The sequence below is a fragment of the Pan troglodytes genome, chromosome 19, assembly GCF_028858775.2.
Source record: "Pan troglodytes isolate AG18354 chromosome 19, NHGRI_mPanTro3-v2.0_pri, whole genome shotgun sequence".
Classification (NCBI taxonomy): Eukaryota; Metazoa; Chordata; class Mammalia; order Primates; family Hominidae; genus Pan; species Pan troglodytes.
The window spans coordinates 30,624,658-30,644,967 of record NC_072417.2 but is presented as its reverse complement, the minus strand read 5'-3'; the positions used below and the strand labels follow the sequence as shown (position 1 = coordinate 30,644,967).

The window sequence follows — 20,310 nt, the reverse complement described above, 5'->3', positions numbered from 1 at the left end:
TAATAATAATAAATAATTGACAGAAAAACATGTAGAATATTAAGAAGTCAGAAATATTGAGCATGAGAGTTAGCTCACAATTCTAAGATATTTAGAAAAGACAAGGTACTTTCTAAGATATAAGATGCTTTCTAATTTCTTGAAGTCAAATCTGAGGTAAATTTTTTTGTGACCACTTGAAAGAAAGGAAGACATGAGTATGGACAGGTCTGGGAATCTGGAGTTACAAGTTACTACCTCTGTACCAGCTGAACAATGCTCTGAGTATTCATAAAGAAGACTTCCCGTTCAGATTTCCGGTTCAATGTAGCTGCATGGCTATCTAGGATGTTTGCAATCTAAGGTATAAAAAAGGGAAAAAAATGAGGCCCAACCCAACAAAATGCCCCAAAGCATCAGCCTCTATAGCACGATCAGTAGGAATCTTCTTCTTATAACATGGCAATTCCTATCTCTCACATGTTGGCAGCAGCTGGAAGTTACCAGGCATAGTCTATATAGAGAATCACACTAAATAAGCAAGCAGATTTCATCCCTTGTCACCCTTTCCCAGATGAATTAATGACTACATTACAAAAACTATCATCTTACCAATATCTGTTCAAGGTCAAGATCCAAACATCACTCCCCACTTATCTACCTATATTCCCTACACATACATCTGCTTTATGGGTAAAGAGTAAAGATGCTGCCAAGGTAGTAAGAATGTCTCTGAAAATAAAACTACCAATAGGCCATGTGTGGTGGCTCACACCTGTAACCTCAGCACTTTGGGAGGCCAAGGAGGGAGGATAGCTTGAGCCCATGAGTTCAATACCAACCTGGGCAACATAACGAGACCCCCATCTCTATAAAAATTTTTTAAAAATTAGCTGGGCATAGTGGTGCACATCTGTAGTCCCAGCTACTTGGGAGGCTGAGGTGGGATGAGCCATTGGGCCTATGGGGTCAAGGCTACAGAGAGCCATGACCGCACCACTGCACTCCAGCCTTGGCGACAGAGCGAGACCCTGTCTCAAAAATAAATAAATAAATAAATAAACAGCTGGGCACGGTGGCTCACGCCTGTAATCCCAGCACTTTGGGAGGCCGAGGTGGGCGGATCACGAGGTCAGGAGATCGAGACCATCCTGGCCAACGTGGTGAAACCTGTGGCTACTAAAAATGCAAAAATTAGCTGGCATGGCAGCGTGTGAATGTAATCCCAGCTACTCAGGAGGCTGAGGCAGGAGAATTGCTTGAACCCGGGAGGCAGAGGTTGCAGTGGGCCAAGATCAGCCACTGCACTCCAGCCTGGTGACAGAGCTAGACTCCATCTCTAAATCAATGCATGAATGAATCAATCAACCAACTAATATCACTCTATTTTCAATTCATGAAAATACCTCTAATTAGGGAATAGCCCCAGGAACAAAGCTATAAGGTATACATGATCCAAGTGTGCTTTTCTCATAACTACAGATACTTTATTCTTCACATACAGTACTTTCACTGTTGGGTTTGTACCCTGAGGCAGTTTTGTGAGGAATACAATGCTTAAAAGTATACAAGCACAACATCCAAAAAGTAAGGAGGATCCAAATAGGAAGGAATCCTACAACATAAACTCTGGCATTGGTAGCCAGAAAAAAATATAGTGTTATCCTATAAATACCTGCTGGCTGGGAAACTGACAGAGGACTGATGTGATGTTGCTAGCATACTGAGCCATTTCCTTCTTGATAGACTTCTCCACATTGGGGGGAATGCGGCCAGACACACTGGTCATAATATCTTGCAATTCTAGGAGAGGCAGGGAGGGATCTCTGAGGGTTTTCATCAGTCGCTCTACCCAGTCTTTTACCTAAAAAGAAAGCATTGGTAAAATAGGACCCAAGTTAACACAATCCCCCAAATAAAAAGATATATAGTTGTCATTCTGTATACGTGGGAAATTGGTTCCAGAACCACCACTCATATATGAAAATCTGCACATACTTGAGCCCTATGGAACCCATGTATAGAAATAGTTGTGGGTTCCATATCTCATCAATACTGTAATTTTGATCCATGTTTGGCTGAAAAAATCCACATATAAGTGGACCCACACAGTTCAAACCTGTATTGTTCAAGAGTCAACTATATCTGAATTCACTATCATATACTACTTCTTTTCAATAAAAATTTATATACTTTTCAATAGATATGGGGTCTCGCTATGTTGATCAGGCTGGTCTCAAACTCCTGGCCTCAAGCGATCTTTCCATCTCAGCTTCCCAAAGTGGTGAGATTACAGGCGTGAGCCAACTATCATAGAGTACTTTGAAATTGCAACGTAAGCATCTAACATTGCCCCTATTCTCCAGTTTAAAAAGGACTAATCACGGGCGGGCACAGTGGCTCACGCCTATAATCCCAGCACTTTGGGAGGCCGAGGCGGGCAGATCACAAAGTCAGGAGTTCAAGACCAGTCTGGCCAACGTGGTGAAACCCCGCCTCTACTAAAAAAAAAAAAAAAAAATTAGCCGCGCCTGGTGGCACGTGCCTACAATCCCCACTACTCAGGAGGTTGAGGCAGGAGAATCACTTGAACCCGGGAGGTGGAGGTTGCAGTTAGCTGAGTTTGTGCCATTGCACTCCAGCCTGGGCAACAGAGCAAGACTCCGTCTCGAGGAAAAAAAAAAAGGAGTAATCACAATTAAATGTGAAGTCCATGACAAGGATAAGAAACATGGATTTAAAGACCTCAAGCCCCACAACTGAAGGTGAAAGAGTTCTAGGCCAAACAGCTTTCTTTTCCTCCCTCTTAAACAATCATTATGAGACTTGGAACTATTTTGGAGAATAGGTATCCCATTTGTACATCCCTTCCCCAGGAGACGTGATTCATACCTTGCTGCTAAAGAAAGGATCCGGAAGGCAGTATCCATTCATTACATTGACCAGATTATCCAGGACATAATGGAACACTCGATGGAGTTTCTCGCCTCTGAGTGCCGTGCTCTGGATCCGTGGCAGACTACCTGTGTGAAGTTCAGCCTGTCAACCCCAACAAGAGATCAAGTCATCTACTACTTTTGATCTAAGGTACAAACACACCACTGCAACTTAAGAGTTATCATTCAAAATCGAGACATCATACCCAGCTACCAGGAGGGAAGTCAATAGAGGAAACATCATAAGGAAATTACAGAATCTTAGTACTACAGTAACTCTTGCAAACTCTAGTTCCATAATATTACAGGTACAAATACAAGGCATAAGATTAATAGGGGACAAAGCTAAAGAAAACACTGGCAAACCAAGCATTGAAATCACTTACCTCTCCAAACCACCAAGTTCTTTAGCTCTTAGAGAGCAATATTCGGAGCACCTTCCTACTCACCTGCTGAACCTTGCTGGGGTTGTCCAGTTGCATTTTGGCTAGTACACAGCCAGGGTCAAGAGCTGCTCCAGGTCGCTTGACGTAATGGATACAGCCAGACTCCACAGCTGTTAAGGTCATTACCATCTTCATCACCTATAGTGAAAAATAAACTAGACTCAGATTTATCTCTCTTTACATAGATGAGTGCTTAAAAGAGGTAAATTTTTCCCTTAGCATCTAAGTTGGACCACACCTAATTTGACCAAGAAAAAATGGGAATTTACCATCATCTCCTAGGGACTATCAAGGCAAGCAATTAGAAAATCTCTCAGTACCTCACTTTAGGAATTAATAACATTTATTGACATTTCTCCTTTCTAACTTTTAAAACCATTTTGGCATAATTTGTGATTATATTTGTTTTGTACTTAGAAAGTAAGGAACAATTTAATATCCTCATACCAGTGAATCCAATCTAAGACATCCAGGCCAAAACCTAAGGATCATTCTTCACTCCTCTTTCTCCCTTACCTACCAATTACCAACCCAGCCAGACATATCTTCTAAACCTTTCTCAAAAATCTTCCTCTCTTGCCATCTCTTCGGTTTACGCCTTCTTCATTTCTGGCCCAAAGTACTTCAAAGACCCCCTAAGAGATCTCCCTACTTGCTACATACCTCCCTCAAGGTCACGAAAAGCAATCTTTCTAGACCCCAAATCTCATCATACTACTTTTCCACTTAAATCTTTCAGAGATTACCTGCTGCCTCCAGGATAGTGTAAACTTACTAGTATGGCTTATAAGATCCTTCATAACCTCACATTCAAGATCTCACATTACCTCTTTAGCATCTTTGCTTGTCCCTCTCCATTAAACCTTAGTCTATTCTCAAGCCACACCAACACATACTTGCAGTTCCCTAAATACACTGTGCTGTCTTGCTTCTGTCTTTGTACATGCTATTCCTTCAACTTTAAGCACTCTTCCCTGCCCTTCTTCACCTGCTCTATCACTATCTGTCTTTCAAAACTAAGATCAAATGTCTCTTCTTTCAGAATATCTTCCCATACAAGCTTAGCTTGATTTGGGTTAGGTGACCCTCTGCACTCTATGCTTAGCTCTCTTAAAATTAATCACATGACATTTCTTGTCTGTTTTGTGCCCCACCTCCATGTATTTTCTCTGGATAGCCAGCAGTTAGGACACCTAACATTCAACAAGTGCTATTGCCTAGTATCTATTTTTAGAACTAGAGATTCCTCATTTGCCAAAGTGTTTTTATGTGTTTTAAAAATCTTAAGGTTCGCACTTCTAATTAAGCCAACTGATGTTTCTTTTTCATTCTTATTTCCAATCTGTTACCTTTTTTTTTTAATTTTTTAGAAATAGGGTCTTGATTTGTGACGCAGGCCACAAATTGTACCACTCCAGTACAGTGGTACAATCTCCATTCACTGCTGCCTTGAATTCCTGGGCTCAAGGGATCCTCCCACCTTAGCCACCAGAGTGGCTGGGTCTACAGGCATGTGCCACTGTACACTGCTAATTTTTTAATTTTTCATAGAGACGGGGTCTCACCATCTTGCCCAGGCTAGTCTCGAACTCCTGGGCTCAAGCAATCTTCCTGCCTCAGCCTCCCAAAGTGGTGGGATTACAGGCACAAGCCACTGTGCCCAGCCTCCTTTCTGTAACTTTTCAGTCCTAGTCCATCCCAGCCGACCCTTTTCCTACCTTCCCCTCCCATGATCCCACAGTCCTTTCACCACCCTGACCTCAATCTCAGCATAGCACTGGCCAGCAAACACATGACCTCCATCTTCTACAATGTACTGGATTAACTTCCCAGCAGAAGGTGAGCGCATCACCGATGGGTCATTTTCCTTCTCAAACACACAGGTTTTATTGCCAATTGTGATGCGATATCTAGGAGACAAGTGGAAGTATGTAAGCTAAGAAAGCACCTCAGGATATAAAGCAGAATGGTAGAGAATGTCAACCTTCAAAGAAAAAAAATCCTGAAAACTTTATTATACACACACACAGACATATTCACTGCATATTTGTTTACAATGTCAATTAACAAAAATTTCCTTCAATAAGGATCAGATTAAATATAGTATAATCATATAATGGAATACTACATGACTATTAAAAATAACAGGTACCACCATTTAAAAAAACACACACAAAGATATTGATGACGTAATAGCTAACATTTCTTGAAGCCTAGCTATGTTGTGGCAATGTTCTACACATTTTCAACATGTTAATTTATTTCATTCTCATAACACCATAACTGGTGTTGAACATTTGTGAATTTCTTTTTTTTTTTTTTTTTTTTTTAGACGGAGTTTTGCTCTTGTTGCCCAGACTGGAGTGCAATGGCGTGATCTCGGCTCACCGCAACCTCCACCTCCCAGGTTCACGTGATTCTCCTGCCTCTGCCTCCCACTTAGCTGGGACTACAGGCATAAGCCACCACATCTGGTTAATTTTGTATTTTTAGTAGAGACAGGGTTTCACCACGTTGGCCACACCGGTCTTGAACTCCCAACCTCAGGTGATCCACCTGCCTTGGCCTCCCAAAGTGCTGGGATTACAGGCGTGAGCCACCGCGCCCAGCCACATTTGTGAATGTATTTAAAGAAAAACAGTATGTACATGAGTGTAACTTGTATATGCATATAAAATTTCTACTCAAATATATAAGAAACTTTTAACAATGGTTACTTATAAAAAGGGGAACTTATTTTTCATTGTCCACATACACTGGAGTGGTAGGGAGACGTGTTTTTAATTATAAACACTTTAATACTCTTGATATTTTTGTTAAGTGCATGTACTATTTTTTTTTTTTTTTTTAACTACAAATGAGTACCAAGAAAAGCCTGGGAAAATCCCAAGAGCTAGTAACTAATAAGAGAAAAGGCTAATAGGATGACCGGCAAATGGACCTCAAACAGCCACTTACCTATCCACTTCCTCTTTCATATACGTAGTATAACTGCTGCCATCATAGGACAAGAGCAGTCCACCGTCACTCAGCCGATGTACATCTACTTCTACACATGAACCATTCATGATCACCACATAGGAGTTGGGGGACTGTCGAGTCACCTGCAGGGAATGAGAATGAGGATCAGTGTGTCCCTTCCAGGTACAGCTCCAAATGAAATTTGAATGCTTCAAAAATACAGATAAGAAAGATCTGTCAGGAGGAAGAAAATTCATGGCACTGATGCTATTTGCATCAGTGTCTGTGGACATGGCTCAGTCCTGCTGTAAGCAAAGAGGGCAACCTTAGTTGATTTTCCCCAACTGTGGTTGTTCCCCGTCTCTCCTTTATCTCTTGGCAGTGTATGTGAAGTTGAAGAACAACAAAAAAGATTTTCATAGAACAACAAATGCTGCTTCAGGACACTGACAAAAATAATGACGGTAATTTCACTAATACCCCCATCCCTGCATTAAATCAAACTTTTTCTCCTGCCTCTCAACCTAAAGAAAGATAGCTAAAAAAGTAAGGTGCAAGCTCCAACGGGGTTCTGCATACCTTAAGTACATACTTGACTCCCTCATAGATAAGTTCAACATCTACTGTATTCAGAAGTGTATGAGCAGGAAGGACTTGACCCCTGAAAGAACAACGATGAGAGAGGAACTTACTACAAAGTTCTAACAGTTATAAGAGAATCTAAAACATTATTGATTGTAGCATTTCCTAGAATAACAAAAGACTAGAAACAACCTAAATACCTAAATGATCATTTGTAAGGAATTGATCACATCAATTATGAATCTTACAATGGATTTTTTTAAATTAGGGTAAAATACACATTACATTAAATTTGCCATCTTAACCATTACAAAATGCACAGTTCTATAGTGTTGGGGATATTAACACTATTCTGCAACCAATCTGCAGGACTTTTTCATCTGGCAAAAGTGAAACTCTACACCCATTAACAACTCCCAATTTCCCCCTCCCCCCAGTTCCTGGTAACCGTCATTCTACTTTCTAGTTCTATGAGTCTGACTACTCTTCATACTTCATATAAGTAAAACCATATAGTATTTGTCTTTTTGTGACAGGCTTAATTCACTTGCCCTAATGTCCTTAAGATCCACCTATGTTTTAGCATGTTTCAGAATTTCCTTCTTCTTTAAGGCTGAATAATACTGTATTGTATGTATATGCCACATTTTGTTTATCCAGTCATCCATCAACCAACATCTGAGTTGCTCCCATCTTTTAGCTACTGTGAATAATCCTCCTATGACTGTGGCTGTGCAAGTATCTTTCAGATCCTGCTTTCAATTCTTTCAGAATACCCAGAAGTGGTATTACCAGATCATAGGGCAATTCTATTCTTAATTTTTTCAGTAATTGCAATACCATTTTTCAATAGTGGCTGCATCATTTTACATTCCCATCAAGAGTGCACAAGTGTTCCAATTTCTCTGCGTACTTGCCAATACTTGCTATTTTCTGTTTTTTGACAGTGGGCATCCTAATGGGTGTGAGGTGATATCTCATCATGGTTTCGATTTTATTTACTTAATGATTAGTGATGTTGCGCATGTTTTCACATGTGGAACAAAACATACAGACATTAAAAAGATGTGAACTAAAAAACACTTTAAAAAATATACTGTTGAGTTAAAAAAGCAAGGTAAATAACAGCTTCACAGCATGCTACCATTTGAGTTTTAAAAAACCAGGAGGTGGGAAGAAACAAATATTGCATGTTGATATGGTTCGGCTGTGTTCCCACTCAAATCTCATCTTGAACTGTAGCTCCCATAATTCTCATGTGGTGTGGGACGGACCCGGTGGGAGATACTTGAATCATGGGGGCGGTTCCCCCATACTGTTCTCGTGGTAGTGAATAAGTCTCACGAGAGCTGATCATTTTATAAGGGGAAACCCCTTTCACTTGGCTCTCATTTTCTCTCTTGGCTGCCACCACGAAAGATGTGTCTTTGCTCTTCCTTTGCCTTCCGCCATGATTGTGAGGCCTCCCCAGCCATCTGGAACTGTGACTCAATTAAACTTCTTTCCTTTATAAATTAGCCAGTCTTGGGTATGTCTTTATTAGCAGTGTGAGAACAGACTAATACACATGTATATGTTCATGTAAGTTTAGGGTATCTTTGGAAGGTTAGAAAAGAAATTGGTAATATGAATTTACTATAGGGGACGGAAACTGGATGGCCAAGGAACAGAGGTAAGAGAGAGACTTCTCACTGCTTATCTTTTTTGTGACTTTTGAATTTTGAACCACATGAATGTGTTAACTGTTCTTAAAGATAAAGATTAAGGTTGGGCGCAGTGGCTCACGCCTGTAATTCCAGCTATTTGGGAGGCCAAAGCGGGCAGATCACGAGGTCAAGAGATCGAGACCATCCTGGCCAACATGTTGAAACTCCGTCTCTACTAAAAATACAAAAATGAGCTGGGCGTGGTGGCGCGTGCCTGTAGTCCCAGCTACTCAGGTGGCTGAGGCAGGAGAATCCCTTGAACCCGGGAGGCGAAGGTTACAGTGAGCAGAGATCACGCCACTGCACTCCAGCCTGGTGACAGAGCAAGGCTCCATCTCAAAAAAAAAAGATTAAGATTAAACGCGAAAAAATTGTAAAACTTCAGTGTAAGCATAACTGCTCCTAGCAACTGAAACTTTATTTGAGAGTCTTTAAAAAGGCCGGGCGGCCGGGTACAGTGGCTCACGCCTGTAATCCTAGCACTTTGGGAGGCCAAGGCGGGTGGATCACAAGGTCAGGAGATTGAGACCATCCTGGCTAACACGGTGAAACCCTGTCTCTAATAAAAATACAAAAAAAATTAGCCGGGCCTGGTGGCAAGTGCCTGTAGTCCCAGCTACTTGAGAGGCTGAGGCAGGAGAATGGCGTGAACCCGAGAGGCAGACCTTGCAGCGAGCCGAGATTGCGCCACTGCACTCCAGCCTGGGCAACAGTGCGAGACTCTGTCTCAAAGATAAAAAAAAAATAATAATAAAATAAGTAAAAAACAAAAGCATTTTAAAAGGAGGTGGGGGGCTTGTAGAGGAAAATGCGTTTGACATATTTGTACACCAATAAGAAAACTATTTAACTAGGTTACAGATTATATGCTGCAGAACAGAAATAAATAAGACTGGATTGGTAAAAAGTGGCCCATGTATACAGGGAGTTGAAAGTCACGCCAAGGGATTTAGATTTGATACAGAAGAGAAATGCCAAGCTGCTGAAGGTTTTACTACATGAGAGTAACATAGTGAAAGATACTTATCATAGGACTTGAATAACTCTGAAATCTCAGTTCAATCTTTAAATTTTGTTTCTTTTCTTTCTTTCAGATACCTCAAAAGGGAGTTGATATAAGTCTAACAACACAGAAGGAAATAAAAGTGCCTGTGATTAAAGTGCTTTAAAATGATTAGCCACTTGGAACATTCCTCTGGGGACTCAAAGGCAGAGCTTAGTCTCCTCAATCAGCATTAGAAATTAGTTTAGCCCCATAGATGTCTGACCCTCTACTTGAAAGACTCATGAGGTCATCCTGAATATCAGCCTTAATTATTTATTTCTGAAAGGTGGTACAGGTAATACATGAAATATTTAGGGTTCAGTGCTAGGGAGAAATACCAGATTTTTACCACCAGGGTTTGGAGAGATTTGATACTTATACAGGACAGAATATCTACTGCAGATGGATTCCAGTTTTTAAAGAAGCAACCTGTTCTAACTGTGGTATAAGTTAATGTCTAGAATCTGCAGTTTGACTCCCCAAATAATTTGCCATAAATGTCAACATCCCCTCTCTTTCTTGCCACCATGGTCCATGAATAACAAGTAGCACTCATAAGCTGCCAGGAATGGACAGAAGAATAAATGGGTCTTTGAGCTTCAGTCCCCGTACTCAGGACCATTGATTAGTTTGTGTAGCCTACAAGAAACAAAGCCTACCTTTCTAAGGAGTGAAGGAAGTTAGAGACGCTATTCCGCAGGCTCACATCTGCCACATGGAGGGCACCACACACAACCCCCAACATGGTGTCAGGTCGCTCAGCCTGAAAGGAGGAAAAAGAGGGCAGATCAAATGCATGGTCACTTGGCACCACAGCCTCTCAAATGAAATCAGGCTCAAATTTGTTGTGATGAAACAGCTAGCAATGAAAATCTCCATTCTCACTGCCCAACTGATTTTTTAGATAAAAATGAACACATTCACTTTTAGAATTTGATTAGAGGCACCACTTGAAGAGAAATGAAAAACAACTTTCTTCTTTTCTCCCTAAGACTTCCACTGAGCCAATCATTGAATAGCTCAAAAATAGGCTTCTGACAGAAATAAATTTAAAAAGACACAACGATTTGGCTACTGATAATCTCAAAGAAAAATGGTGCATAGCCAAAATTTAGACCTCCAAATTATATGAATCTAACGATTTTATGCAAAATCTTGGATATGTTAGCATAGGCCAGGAATTAAGGAATAAGTGATAACTCTTGATCTAAATGAGGCCTCTCTCTTCAGCATCTGTTAGATACAGAAGTTGGCAACTATGGACCAGGTTTAACATTAAATGAAGAAAAAGAAAGTAATTAAATCCCTGCATGCCTCTCTTCAAATATACCTCAGGAAGTAATGCTAGAACATAAAATGACTGTGTGACACAAGCACAGGAACCATCAGAGTGCTAAAATTACACTGACTCCTAGATTTTTCCAGGTAGATCAAGAACCATTTACATTAGAATCAAATAAATTTCATGTAGTGACAGGGATTGAGTCCACAAGTCTATAAAAACCCAATCCCAGCATCTGTTTGTGGAGAAATACACACCTGTACTTTTTCTGCTATCAGTCTGTCCAGCCAGCCAGTATCAATTCTGTTCATCTGAAAGCTTTCAGTCTCTAACAATTTGATCAGGTATTCAACTGTAGTTCGAAAGTCACCCCGAATAGACAGCTCCTTCAAAGCCACCACCATGTTTCTGGGAGAAGAACAGAAGCCAATCTGTTTCAGCAACAAACACTTTAATGTTTTTCAATAATTTTAAAGATCTGTTTGGCCAGGCATGGTGGCTCACGTCTGTAATCCTAACACTTTGGGAGGCCAAGACAAGGCGGATCACGAAGTCAGGAGATTGAGACCATCCTGGCTAACACGGTGAAACCCTGCCTCTACTAAAAATATAAAAAATTAGCCAGGCGTGGTGGCGGGCGCCTGTAGTCCCAGCTACTCGGGAGGCTGAGGCAGGAGAATGGCATGAACCCGGGAGGCGGAGCTTGCAGTGAGCAGAGATCACGCCACTGCACTCTAGCCTGGGTGACAGAGCGAGACTCTGTCCCCCCCAAAAAAATAAAAATAAAAATAAAAGAAAGAACTGTTTCATTCCTTTGTAATCTTGAGAGGGAAGAGAGAGAGGCAGTTCCAAAAACAAATAAGGGTGCACATGTCAAGTGTGCTCATTCATGTGCATTCAAGAGAGGAAAATTTGCAAAAAGTCAGAAAACGTATGAATTCTAACTGATATTACCATAAGAGCATCAGCAAATCAGAAACATTTCATTATAATGAGTACAGAACAAATTATAACAAATTATATGCAAGCCACCCTCAGCTTTTACTTACTAAGTTTCCATTATTCCATTCATTTGTTGTTGGCTAACAAGAATTAGGGCATTAATTCTCCCTATCCTTGTACCTTATTTATGTATAATTTACATACAATAAAATATACTTATTTTAAGTATACAGTTCAATGAATTTTCCGAAGTGCTTAATTTAAAGATTTCCATACAGTAAAGCAACTCTCTGGGTGCAGTCATATATCAGCCTGACACTGCACGTGAGAGTGTTTTTTTTAAAACTGCATTTTGGATATCTATGCAATGATTTGCTCATTACTTTTATTACTTCCCAGTTAAGTGCAAAGTGATCCAATTTTAGCAGAATTTCAAATACTATGGGGCTTTTCTGTATATTTATGCCCAGTGTCTATCCTGCACGGGACAGGTACTTACTTCAACAAATACTAATTATGTACCTCATACTAATAAGACACATACTATGATTGTAAGGAAGAAAGAACATAAATACAATAATCACTTTCAAAATATATGGCAGAATATCATCAATGCCAGTCAGAATACTTACACAAAGTTCTGGAGAGGTTGTAAGAAGGGAGAAATTCATCTCCCTACAGTTTCATGAAAAATGTGGAAACTGACATGGGCTAAAGTATAGCTGATAATTATAACTGTGAGAGGAATCATATTCCAGGTGGTCCAGGCATTCCCTCAGCCTAAAATATTATTCTGTTGCCCACCTCTGTCCTCCTTTCTATGTCCTCCTTTGACCTGACTTACTTCTACAAACTTCAATTATCAATCTAGATGTCACTGTCTTCTGGGATACCTTCCCAGAACCCCTCTAGACTGAGTTAGTTGACTCATCTGTATGATCCTATAATGCCCTTAAATAATCTGACTATCATCATACTTAATACATTGTATTTTAACTGCCAATTGTCTTACACCCTCTGGATTGTAAAGTTTTGTGAGGAGAGAGATTCTATCTTGGACCTCACTGTATTGCCAGAACCGGTAGATAGCAGATACTCAGTAAATATTTGTTGAATAGAATGAATGAATGGGCCTGGCACAGTGGCTCACACCTGTAATCCCAGCACTTTGGGAGGCCGAGGTGGGCAGATCACTCAAGGTCAGGAATTCGAGACCAGCCTGGCCGACATGGTGAAACCCGTCTCTACTACAAATACAAAAACTAGCTGGGTGTGGTGGTGGGCACTCCATGTCAGAAAAAAAAAAAAAAAAGAATAAATGAATGAACAGAGGAAATAGCAAGAACAAAGAAGCAGAGGGAAGAAAATACAGGTTGACAAAATTAGCCAGGCATGGTGGCACGTGCCTGTAATCCCAGTTACTCAGGAAGCTGAGGCAGGAGAATCACTTGAACCCAGGAGGAAGAGGTTGCAGTGAGCTGAGATCGTGCCACTGCACTCCAGCTTGGGCGACAGAGCAAGACTCTGTCTCAAAAAAAAAAGGAAAATACAGCTTGAGTTCAGGGAATGGTATGACTGAAGCAGAGGTATAAGGATAGGAATGAGTGGCTAAGCCATTCAACCAACGTTTACTGAATGCTTACTATGTTCAGGGGATATAGCAGTAACAAGACACAGTCCTGTTCTCATGGTATTTAGATTATGACCCATGGGAAATTATACTGGAATATACTGGAATATATGAGTTGGGGCATTCTGGCAAACAAGAGTCCAAACCCCAAGCTGAGATATAGACCTAATGAAATGAAGAAATAAGAAACAAAGAAAGCTCTAAGCTGAAGAATGAACTTTTGGCATAGTGTCAAGATGGAGACTTATTGTAGATAACGTATTTTTAACATGCTAAAAATTAAGCTAGTTAGCTTTGTACTGTAGACAAATGTACAGAGCTGGTCAGAAATAAGGAACAAGGCTTCTGGATTGGGTTATAGGACATTCCCTGAAGAAAATACACAGTGGTCTGCCAAATCAGGACTTAAACCTAAATGCCAACAGAGGCCAGTCTGGGAACATAAATGAGTGAGGCAGACTGAATAGGAGCTGTGTTAACTACAAAGTTTATGTCCTGTCGAAAAGAAGCAGTCACACAAAACTAGCTGTTTTTTGTTTGTTTGTTTTTTGTTTTTTTGAGACAGAGTTTTGCTCTTGTTGCCCAGGCTGGAGTGCAATGGCGTGATCTTGGCTCACTGCAACCTCAGCCTCCTGGGTTCCAGTGATTCTCCTGCCTCAGCTTCCCGAGTAGCAGGGATTACAGGCACTTGCCACCACACCTGGCTAATTTTTGTATTTTTAGCAGAGACGGGGTTTTACCATGTTGGCGAAGTTGGTCTCAAACTCCTGACCTTAAGTGATCTGCCAGCCTCGGTCTCCCAAAGTGCTGTGATTACAGGTGTGAGCCACCGTGCCCAGGCAAAATTAGCTAACTTTTAACAACTAGAATGTACAACCAATGTTGTCATTATAGTCCTACTTTTAAGAGCTAGCAGAAATCCATATTTTGATTTCAATCTGCTGATTTTTTAATATCGTCAAATTAAAAAAAATTAACACTCTGTGAGCCCATCAAAACACATCTGTATGTTGAGACTCACCAGAAAGCCAACAATCTGCAAGCTCTAGTGTAAACCTTTTTCACTTTGCAGAGCATAATATGGCAGCGAATATGCTTAAAAGGCAACTTCATACCAATGTTTTTTTCTGGTAGCAGTGTTTTAATTTTGAAAAATTCCACTTATAGTTTTGAAGAATGAGAAGAAATGTAAAGGACAAAATAGAGAAATAATGAGATTTCCCTACTTCTAAAAATAATATTAAAAACTAATTAATCAAGGCTGGGTGCAGCGGCTCATGCCTATAATACCAGCACTTTGTGGGGCCATTAGAGCCCAGGAGTTTAAGACTAGCCTGGGCAACAAAGGGAGACCCCAACTCTACAAAAAATTTAAAATTTGCTGGACATGATGGTGCACACCTGCAGTCCCAGCAATTCAAGAGGCTGAGGCAAAAGGATTGCTTGAGCCCAGGAGGTCGAGGTTTCAGTGAGCTATGATGGCACTACTGCATTCCAGCCTGGGTGACAGAGCAAGACTCTGCCTCTTAAAATTAATTAATTCAGGAAATTGATAAAAATATAAAACTAATCAATAAGTGTTTATTAATACAAACAACCATATATTAGGATTAATTACTAATAAATGAATGCTATTTATTAGTAATTAATACTAATAAACACTTATTAATTACCTACTCCATGTACAGTTCAAAGGTAAAGGGAATGGTATTAAATGTTTGATACAAGGCAATAAACCATTAAAAAACAGAAAAGAACTAGTTCAAGTTTCAATTTTAGATAGATATTCCAAAAGATCTAAGCTGTTAAAATTACCTCCTTCAGCCCTATGTTTTAGGCAAGCAAAAGTGCTGTTAATTTAATATTCATTGTTTATGATTAATAGAATATTATCTAACATTTATGATATAGCAGTTACATTTGCATAAGCTGTTATATACAGCACGCTAAGGTCTCTTATATTAGCAATGTAGACAGTTTCTTTATGTCCTTTTCATAATATGAGTATAATTTTATTATTTTAAATAACTATAAGAGTACATCATGGTGACTATGGCTCATAACAATAGCTTGTGTACTTGAAAATTGCTAATAGATTTTAAGTCTTCTCACAAGAAAAAAATAAAATAAAAGTCTATGATTTATTTGATACCTAGTTCTTGGCCAAGAATCTACCTCCCCTCAATAACAATACTGTTCCTGTGGAAAAATAAGATACCTTTAAAGCAATCAATTTTATACATTTATCAAAAATATTTGAAAGGAAAAATACTTCAAAAGGCTCAGAACAACAAACAGAAAAACATCTGCCAAGCACTGCATAATTTAATACAACATGAATGCAAATACAATTAGAGATATTCAAAATTTCTTCAAAAAGGTTGTTCATATTATTACTTTGACAGCAGATGATTCCTATTCCCATGCTCACACCTTCACTTAAGATTAGCACAAATTTATTTTGTAAAATGCAATCAAATGCTATTATACTCACGAAATTGCCTCTTCTCTGTTTTCTCCCCAAGAAAAGCAGTGACCAAACTGAGAATCAGCAAATTCATGAAGTCCCCCTGCAGCAGCAACACTGAAATATCCCCAAACATTCTTATTGCTGCGGAAATTTAGCTCCTGAACTGTTCCTGAGCTGGGCTTAAAACCCTGTTAGAGAATAAAGAATGAGAGACCATATTACGTTTCGAAAGAAGAGAAGATTTATATATTCATTGTTTAAGTTCTGTGTTAATCACACACAGAAGCAGAGAAGACACACAAAAATGATAAAGGCCAAGACCCAGTGCCACAGACCCACTGAAGACTCTACAGTGACTTAAGTGGGATTAAGTAACCAATGAAGCAACGACCATTTACTTATCTGCTCTGAGAAACCTCTATATTTCCCACTCCAGAGGAAGTCCCAAGATATTTCAGAAGTATACTCTTAGATACTATCTTAACATTAAAGTTCATTAAAAGGAGGTATAAACCTTTTAAGTGATGGGTTACCTCATCTGGATTTTCACTAGTGATCCGAGCAGCAATAACATGGCCCCTTGGACAAGGAACGTGTGCAGAATCTTCAAAATCAATGGGAGAATCACCCCAGGGAGATACCCCATACATCATACGGATATCCTTGATTCTATATAGAGGAATCCCCATGGCAATCTGAAAGGTAATAAAACACACATCTTTAATTTTTCAGTTACTTCCCTTAAAGTGTAGAGGCTATCAGATAACCTAAAATATTTTTATTTTTGGAGCCACTCCCTAAAACATTCTATTTTTATAACCTGTATTCTACAATCATCAACTCTAAGTTGCTTGAAATACAATATATCACTACAGATAAGTAGTTAGAATATTCTCCACTTCTAAAGAAGTCCCCACATTCCTAATGCAACAGACACCAGTTCCCCTGTTGTCATTTATTTCTCCATCACGTAATAAGAATGAAAATATCCAACAGAGGAGTAAATGTTAATAGCCATCCAAAAACAGACAGCTAGAAAGTCTTAATTGTGTCATAATTATCTCTTCCATCCCTGCAAACCACTGGAGGAAGTAAGTAAATCTTCAGTCTTTAATAGGAACCCAGAAGGTGTTCTCGATGTGGGCAAATGTTAGATAAAAATAAGATCAAGCCTTATCATTAACTATTACTGCTTTCCATAATATTTGTTTCCTGGGCTGAGAGAAGACAATAATATTGACAGCAAGCACTTTACAAATTATAAAAATATGTGTGCTACCACACTCTTGTAAGGAAAAACTTTAACCACTAATCTCTGATGCAGAATTATTTCAATAAAGAACACTAGTAAAAAAAAAAAAATGAGTAGGGAATAATTATAATACAAAGTTGTGAAGTTTACTATAGCTAAATAATTGAATAAAGCATACATTATTAACATTTATTTCTAAAACGTAACACATTATATCAGATGTGTCTGGCTAGAAAAAATAACATTCCTATGTCTGTACTACATCAGGAAAACCAAACCACACATGCATAACACATACAGCGTGAAAGAGAAATGACCATTAGGTGTGACTCAGATAGGAGGTGCTTTTCTCTTATCACACACTGGTTAAACCCATTTTTCAGGCCTCTCTGACTTTTCTAGGCTCTGCAACCCAGATCAGGGAGACTCACCTGGAGCTGTGCTGCAGGGAGATTGACATCAGCCACCATCTCTGTACAAGGGTGCTCTACCTGCAGCCGAGGATTCAATTCCAGAAAGTAGAAGCTGCCATCCTGGCTGTACAGGTATTCCACAGTCCCAGCACTCACATAACCCACCATTTTGGCAAGTTTCACCGCACACTCAAAGAAGAGAGATAAGCAAACATAAGTATCTCACCTTATCCAACTGCTAGACCACTACAGCCTCTCACTGACTCAACTGTTCAGTGTGTATAAGAGCCATCAAAAGCTTTTAGCCACATGAGAGCACATTTCTGATTATTATACAATATCCCTGGACAAGGATGAAAAACTCAATGAAAAATCGGGAGAAAAGAGCATTTTTCACTTTGCATCAAAAGCAACCTCACCCCACCAGACATAAATGTATGCAGACAAAAAAACATGGGGACAGACTCTTGTCCAGTTTCCAGTATTTCCAATATGCTCCTCTTCTTCCTAGAAACATAGCTAACTAGTTAGAGACTAGTTTTTTTTTGTTTTTTTTTTTTTGAGACAGAGTCTCACTCTGTCTCCCGGGCTGGAGTCCAGTGGCACAATCTCGTGGCTCACTGCAAACTCTGCCTCCTGGGTTCAAGTGATTCTCCTGCCTCAGCCCCCCAAGTAGCTGAGATTACAGGCATGCGCCACCATGCCTGGCTAATTTTTGTATTTTTGGTAGAGATGGGGTTTCCCTATGTTGGCCAGCCTGGTCTCAAACTCCTGACCTCAAGTGATCTACTCGCCTTGGCCTACCAAAGTGCTGGGATTACAGGCGTGAGCCACCATGCCTGGCCTGGTTAGTGGCTAAGTTTTGACAAACAGGACACCAGCATTGGTAAGTGATATGCATAACTCCTAAGTCATATATATATATATATATATATATATATATATATTTTTTTTTTTTTTTTTTTTTTTGGGAGATGGAGTCTCGCTTTTTCACCCACCCAGGATGGAGCACAGTGGCGCAATCTTGGCTCACTGTAACCTCCGCCTCTCAGATTCAAGTGATTCTCCTACCTCAGCCTCCTGAGTAGCTGGGATCACAGGCACATGCCACCATGTCAGGCTAATTTTTATATCTTTAGTAGAGATGGGTTTTCATCATGTTGGCCAGGCTGGTCTCAAACTCCTGATCTCAAGTGATCCGCCCACCTCAGCCTCCTAAAGTGCTGGAATTATAGGCGTGAGCCATAGCACCGAGCCCTAAGTCATATTTTGAAAAGGAAATGTCTCATTCTCTATTCCTGGCTTTTTCCTTCTTATTCATTGGAACATAGTCATGATAGTATAAGCCAACTTCAATCATGCAAATGAGAACACACTAAGAACAGCAAGAAAAGAAAGGAAAAGAAAAGAAAAGAAAGAAAAAGAAAAGAAAGAATGAACCTGAATCCCAAGATGGCCTCGTGGAATAAAACACTTCCACCAGCCCTGAAAAGCTCACCTCAGACTAGGATGGGAGAGAAAAATAAACTTCTATTTTTGGGGGGGTCCGCTGTGTTTTTTGGACCTTTTTGTTATAGCAGTTTAACCTGTATCCTAATCAATACAGGAATTATTAAGTGCAGGTAGAATGTTGCTATTTAAAAATATTAAAATATGAGATGCTAGCTTAGCAAAAGGGTAGTGGGTAGCAGAGAAACAGATACTGCAGGCTGGAAAGGTGATAATCTTCTTGTTGGGATAACACAACATTTGGTAAACTGTTTCCTACAATAACTTGGGATACTGACCACACACCAACTAAACCTTAAAAAAGATGGTCTGAAAGGGTCAGAGTGTCGAAAAAGCCAACTTCTTTTGTATCCCCCCAAACAGAAAATGAGATTATCACCCTGAAGCAACTCAGTGTCAAAGATCAAACGTGCTGTTTTAGTTTCAGCTGGCCCCAAGATAGCCAATATTAAATCAAGGCAAGAGAGATAGGCTAAGCACAGAAGCCAGTAAATAATAGAAGAAAAGTTTCTATATCTAGAAGAAATCTATGAGTATGATTAATCCAACCCAAAGCTGATTGCAAGCAAATAGCCCAGAAGCTTAGTAAGTATTTGAAGGAATTGTATTTCTAAACAAACCACAAACCTGGCCTTCAAAAGCCTGCGACTGATGATTGGGATATTTGTGCCCTCAATCCTGCACCAGCAGGAAGTGGGTTGTGAAAGTTCTGCCAAAGAAGGCATAGTCTCCAAAGCCCAACTCACAGAGAAAACTGAATGAGGAAGAACTTCCCAGAAAACAATGTCAGGTGTCTTGAAGGACAATGAACAAGGGATTTACTCCCTTATTGCACTTCTCTGGAGTGTGCAGTAGCAGAACCAGGGACAGCCAGGTCTAACTGAGGTAGTATTCTATTATATAGCAGGGAATCATTGCAATTCCTACCTAAAAAGGAGGATTTGATAACTGCTATGGACCAACGATTGCTATGTATTTTTCATTTTTCCAAATGAGAGTTATCCTGTTCCTATTCCATCATTGTATATGGGTGTATGGTGAAGGCAGGGGATACAATACTGGGTAAATAACTTGTATTTTGAGTCACTGGCCCATGAAAAGCCACAATACATATCTAATGGAGAGGAATAGACATCATATAGAGATCCGGAATCACC

General features: G+C 39.8%; 1 protein-coding gene across 19 annotated transcripts in view; it reads right to left on the bottom strand.

Annotated features, from left to right (window-relative positions):
* Positions 1-20,310, bottom strand: part of ACACA (acetyl-CoA carboxylase alpha) — a 330,230-nt gene that overhangs the window by 161,852 nt on the left and 148,068 nt on the right. For all 19 annotated transcript variants that reach the window (XR_010152891.1, XM_511428.9, XM_009432351.5 and 16 more), the window contains 12 exons: positions 17,663-17,833; positions 16,513-16,674; positions 16,004-16,167; positions 11,195-11,345; positions 10,315-10,418; positions 6,902-6,983; positions 6,320-6,465; positions 5,121-5,271; positions 3,365-3,499; positions 2,872-3,018; positions 1,655-1,843; positions 238-338 (listed from right to left, as the gene is read on the bottom strand). Coding sequence is in view for 18 of the 19 variants with exons in the window: in XM_511428.9 (XP_511428.5) it covers positions 238-338; positions 1,655-1,843; positions 2,872-3,018; positions 3,365-3,499; positions 5,121-5,271; positions 6,320-6,465; positions 6,902-6,983; positions 10,315-10,418; positions 11,195-11,345; positions 16,004-16,167; positions 16,513-16,674; positions 17,663-17,833 (1,703 nt within the window). In the remaining variant the exon portion in view is untranslated. The remainder of the gene's footprint in view (positions 1-237; positions 339-1,654; positions 1,844-2,871; positions 3,019-3,364; positions 3,500-5,120; positions 5,272-6,319; positions 6,466-6,901; positions 6,984-10,314; positions 10,419-11,194; positions 11,346-16,003; positions 16,168-16,512; positions 16,675-17,662; positions 17,834-20,310) is intronic.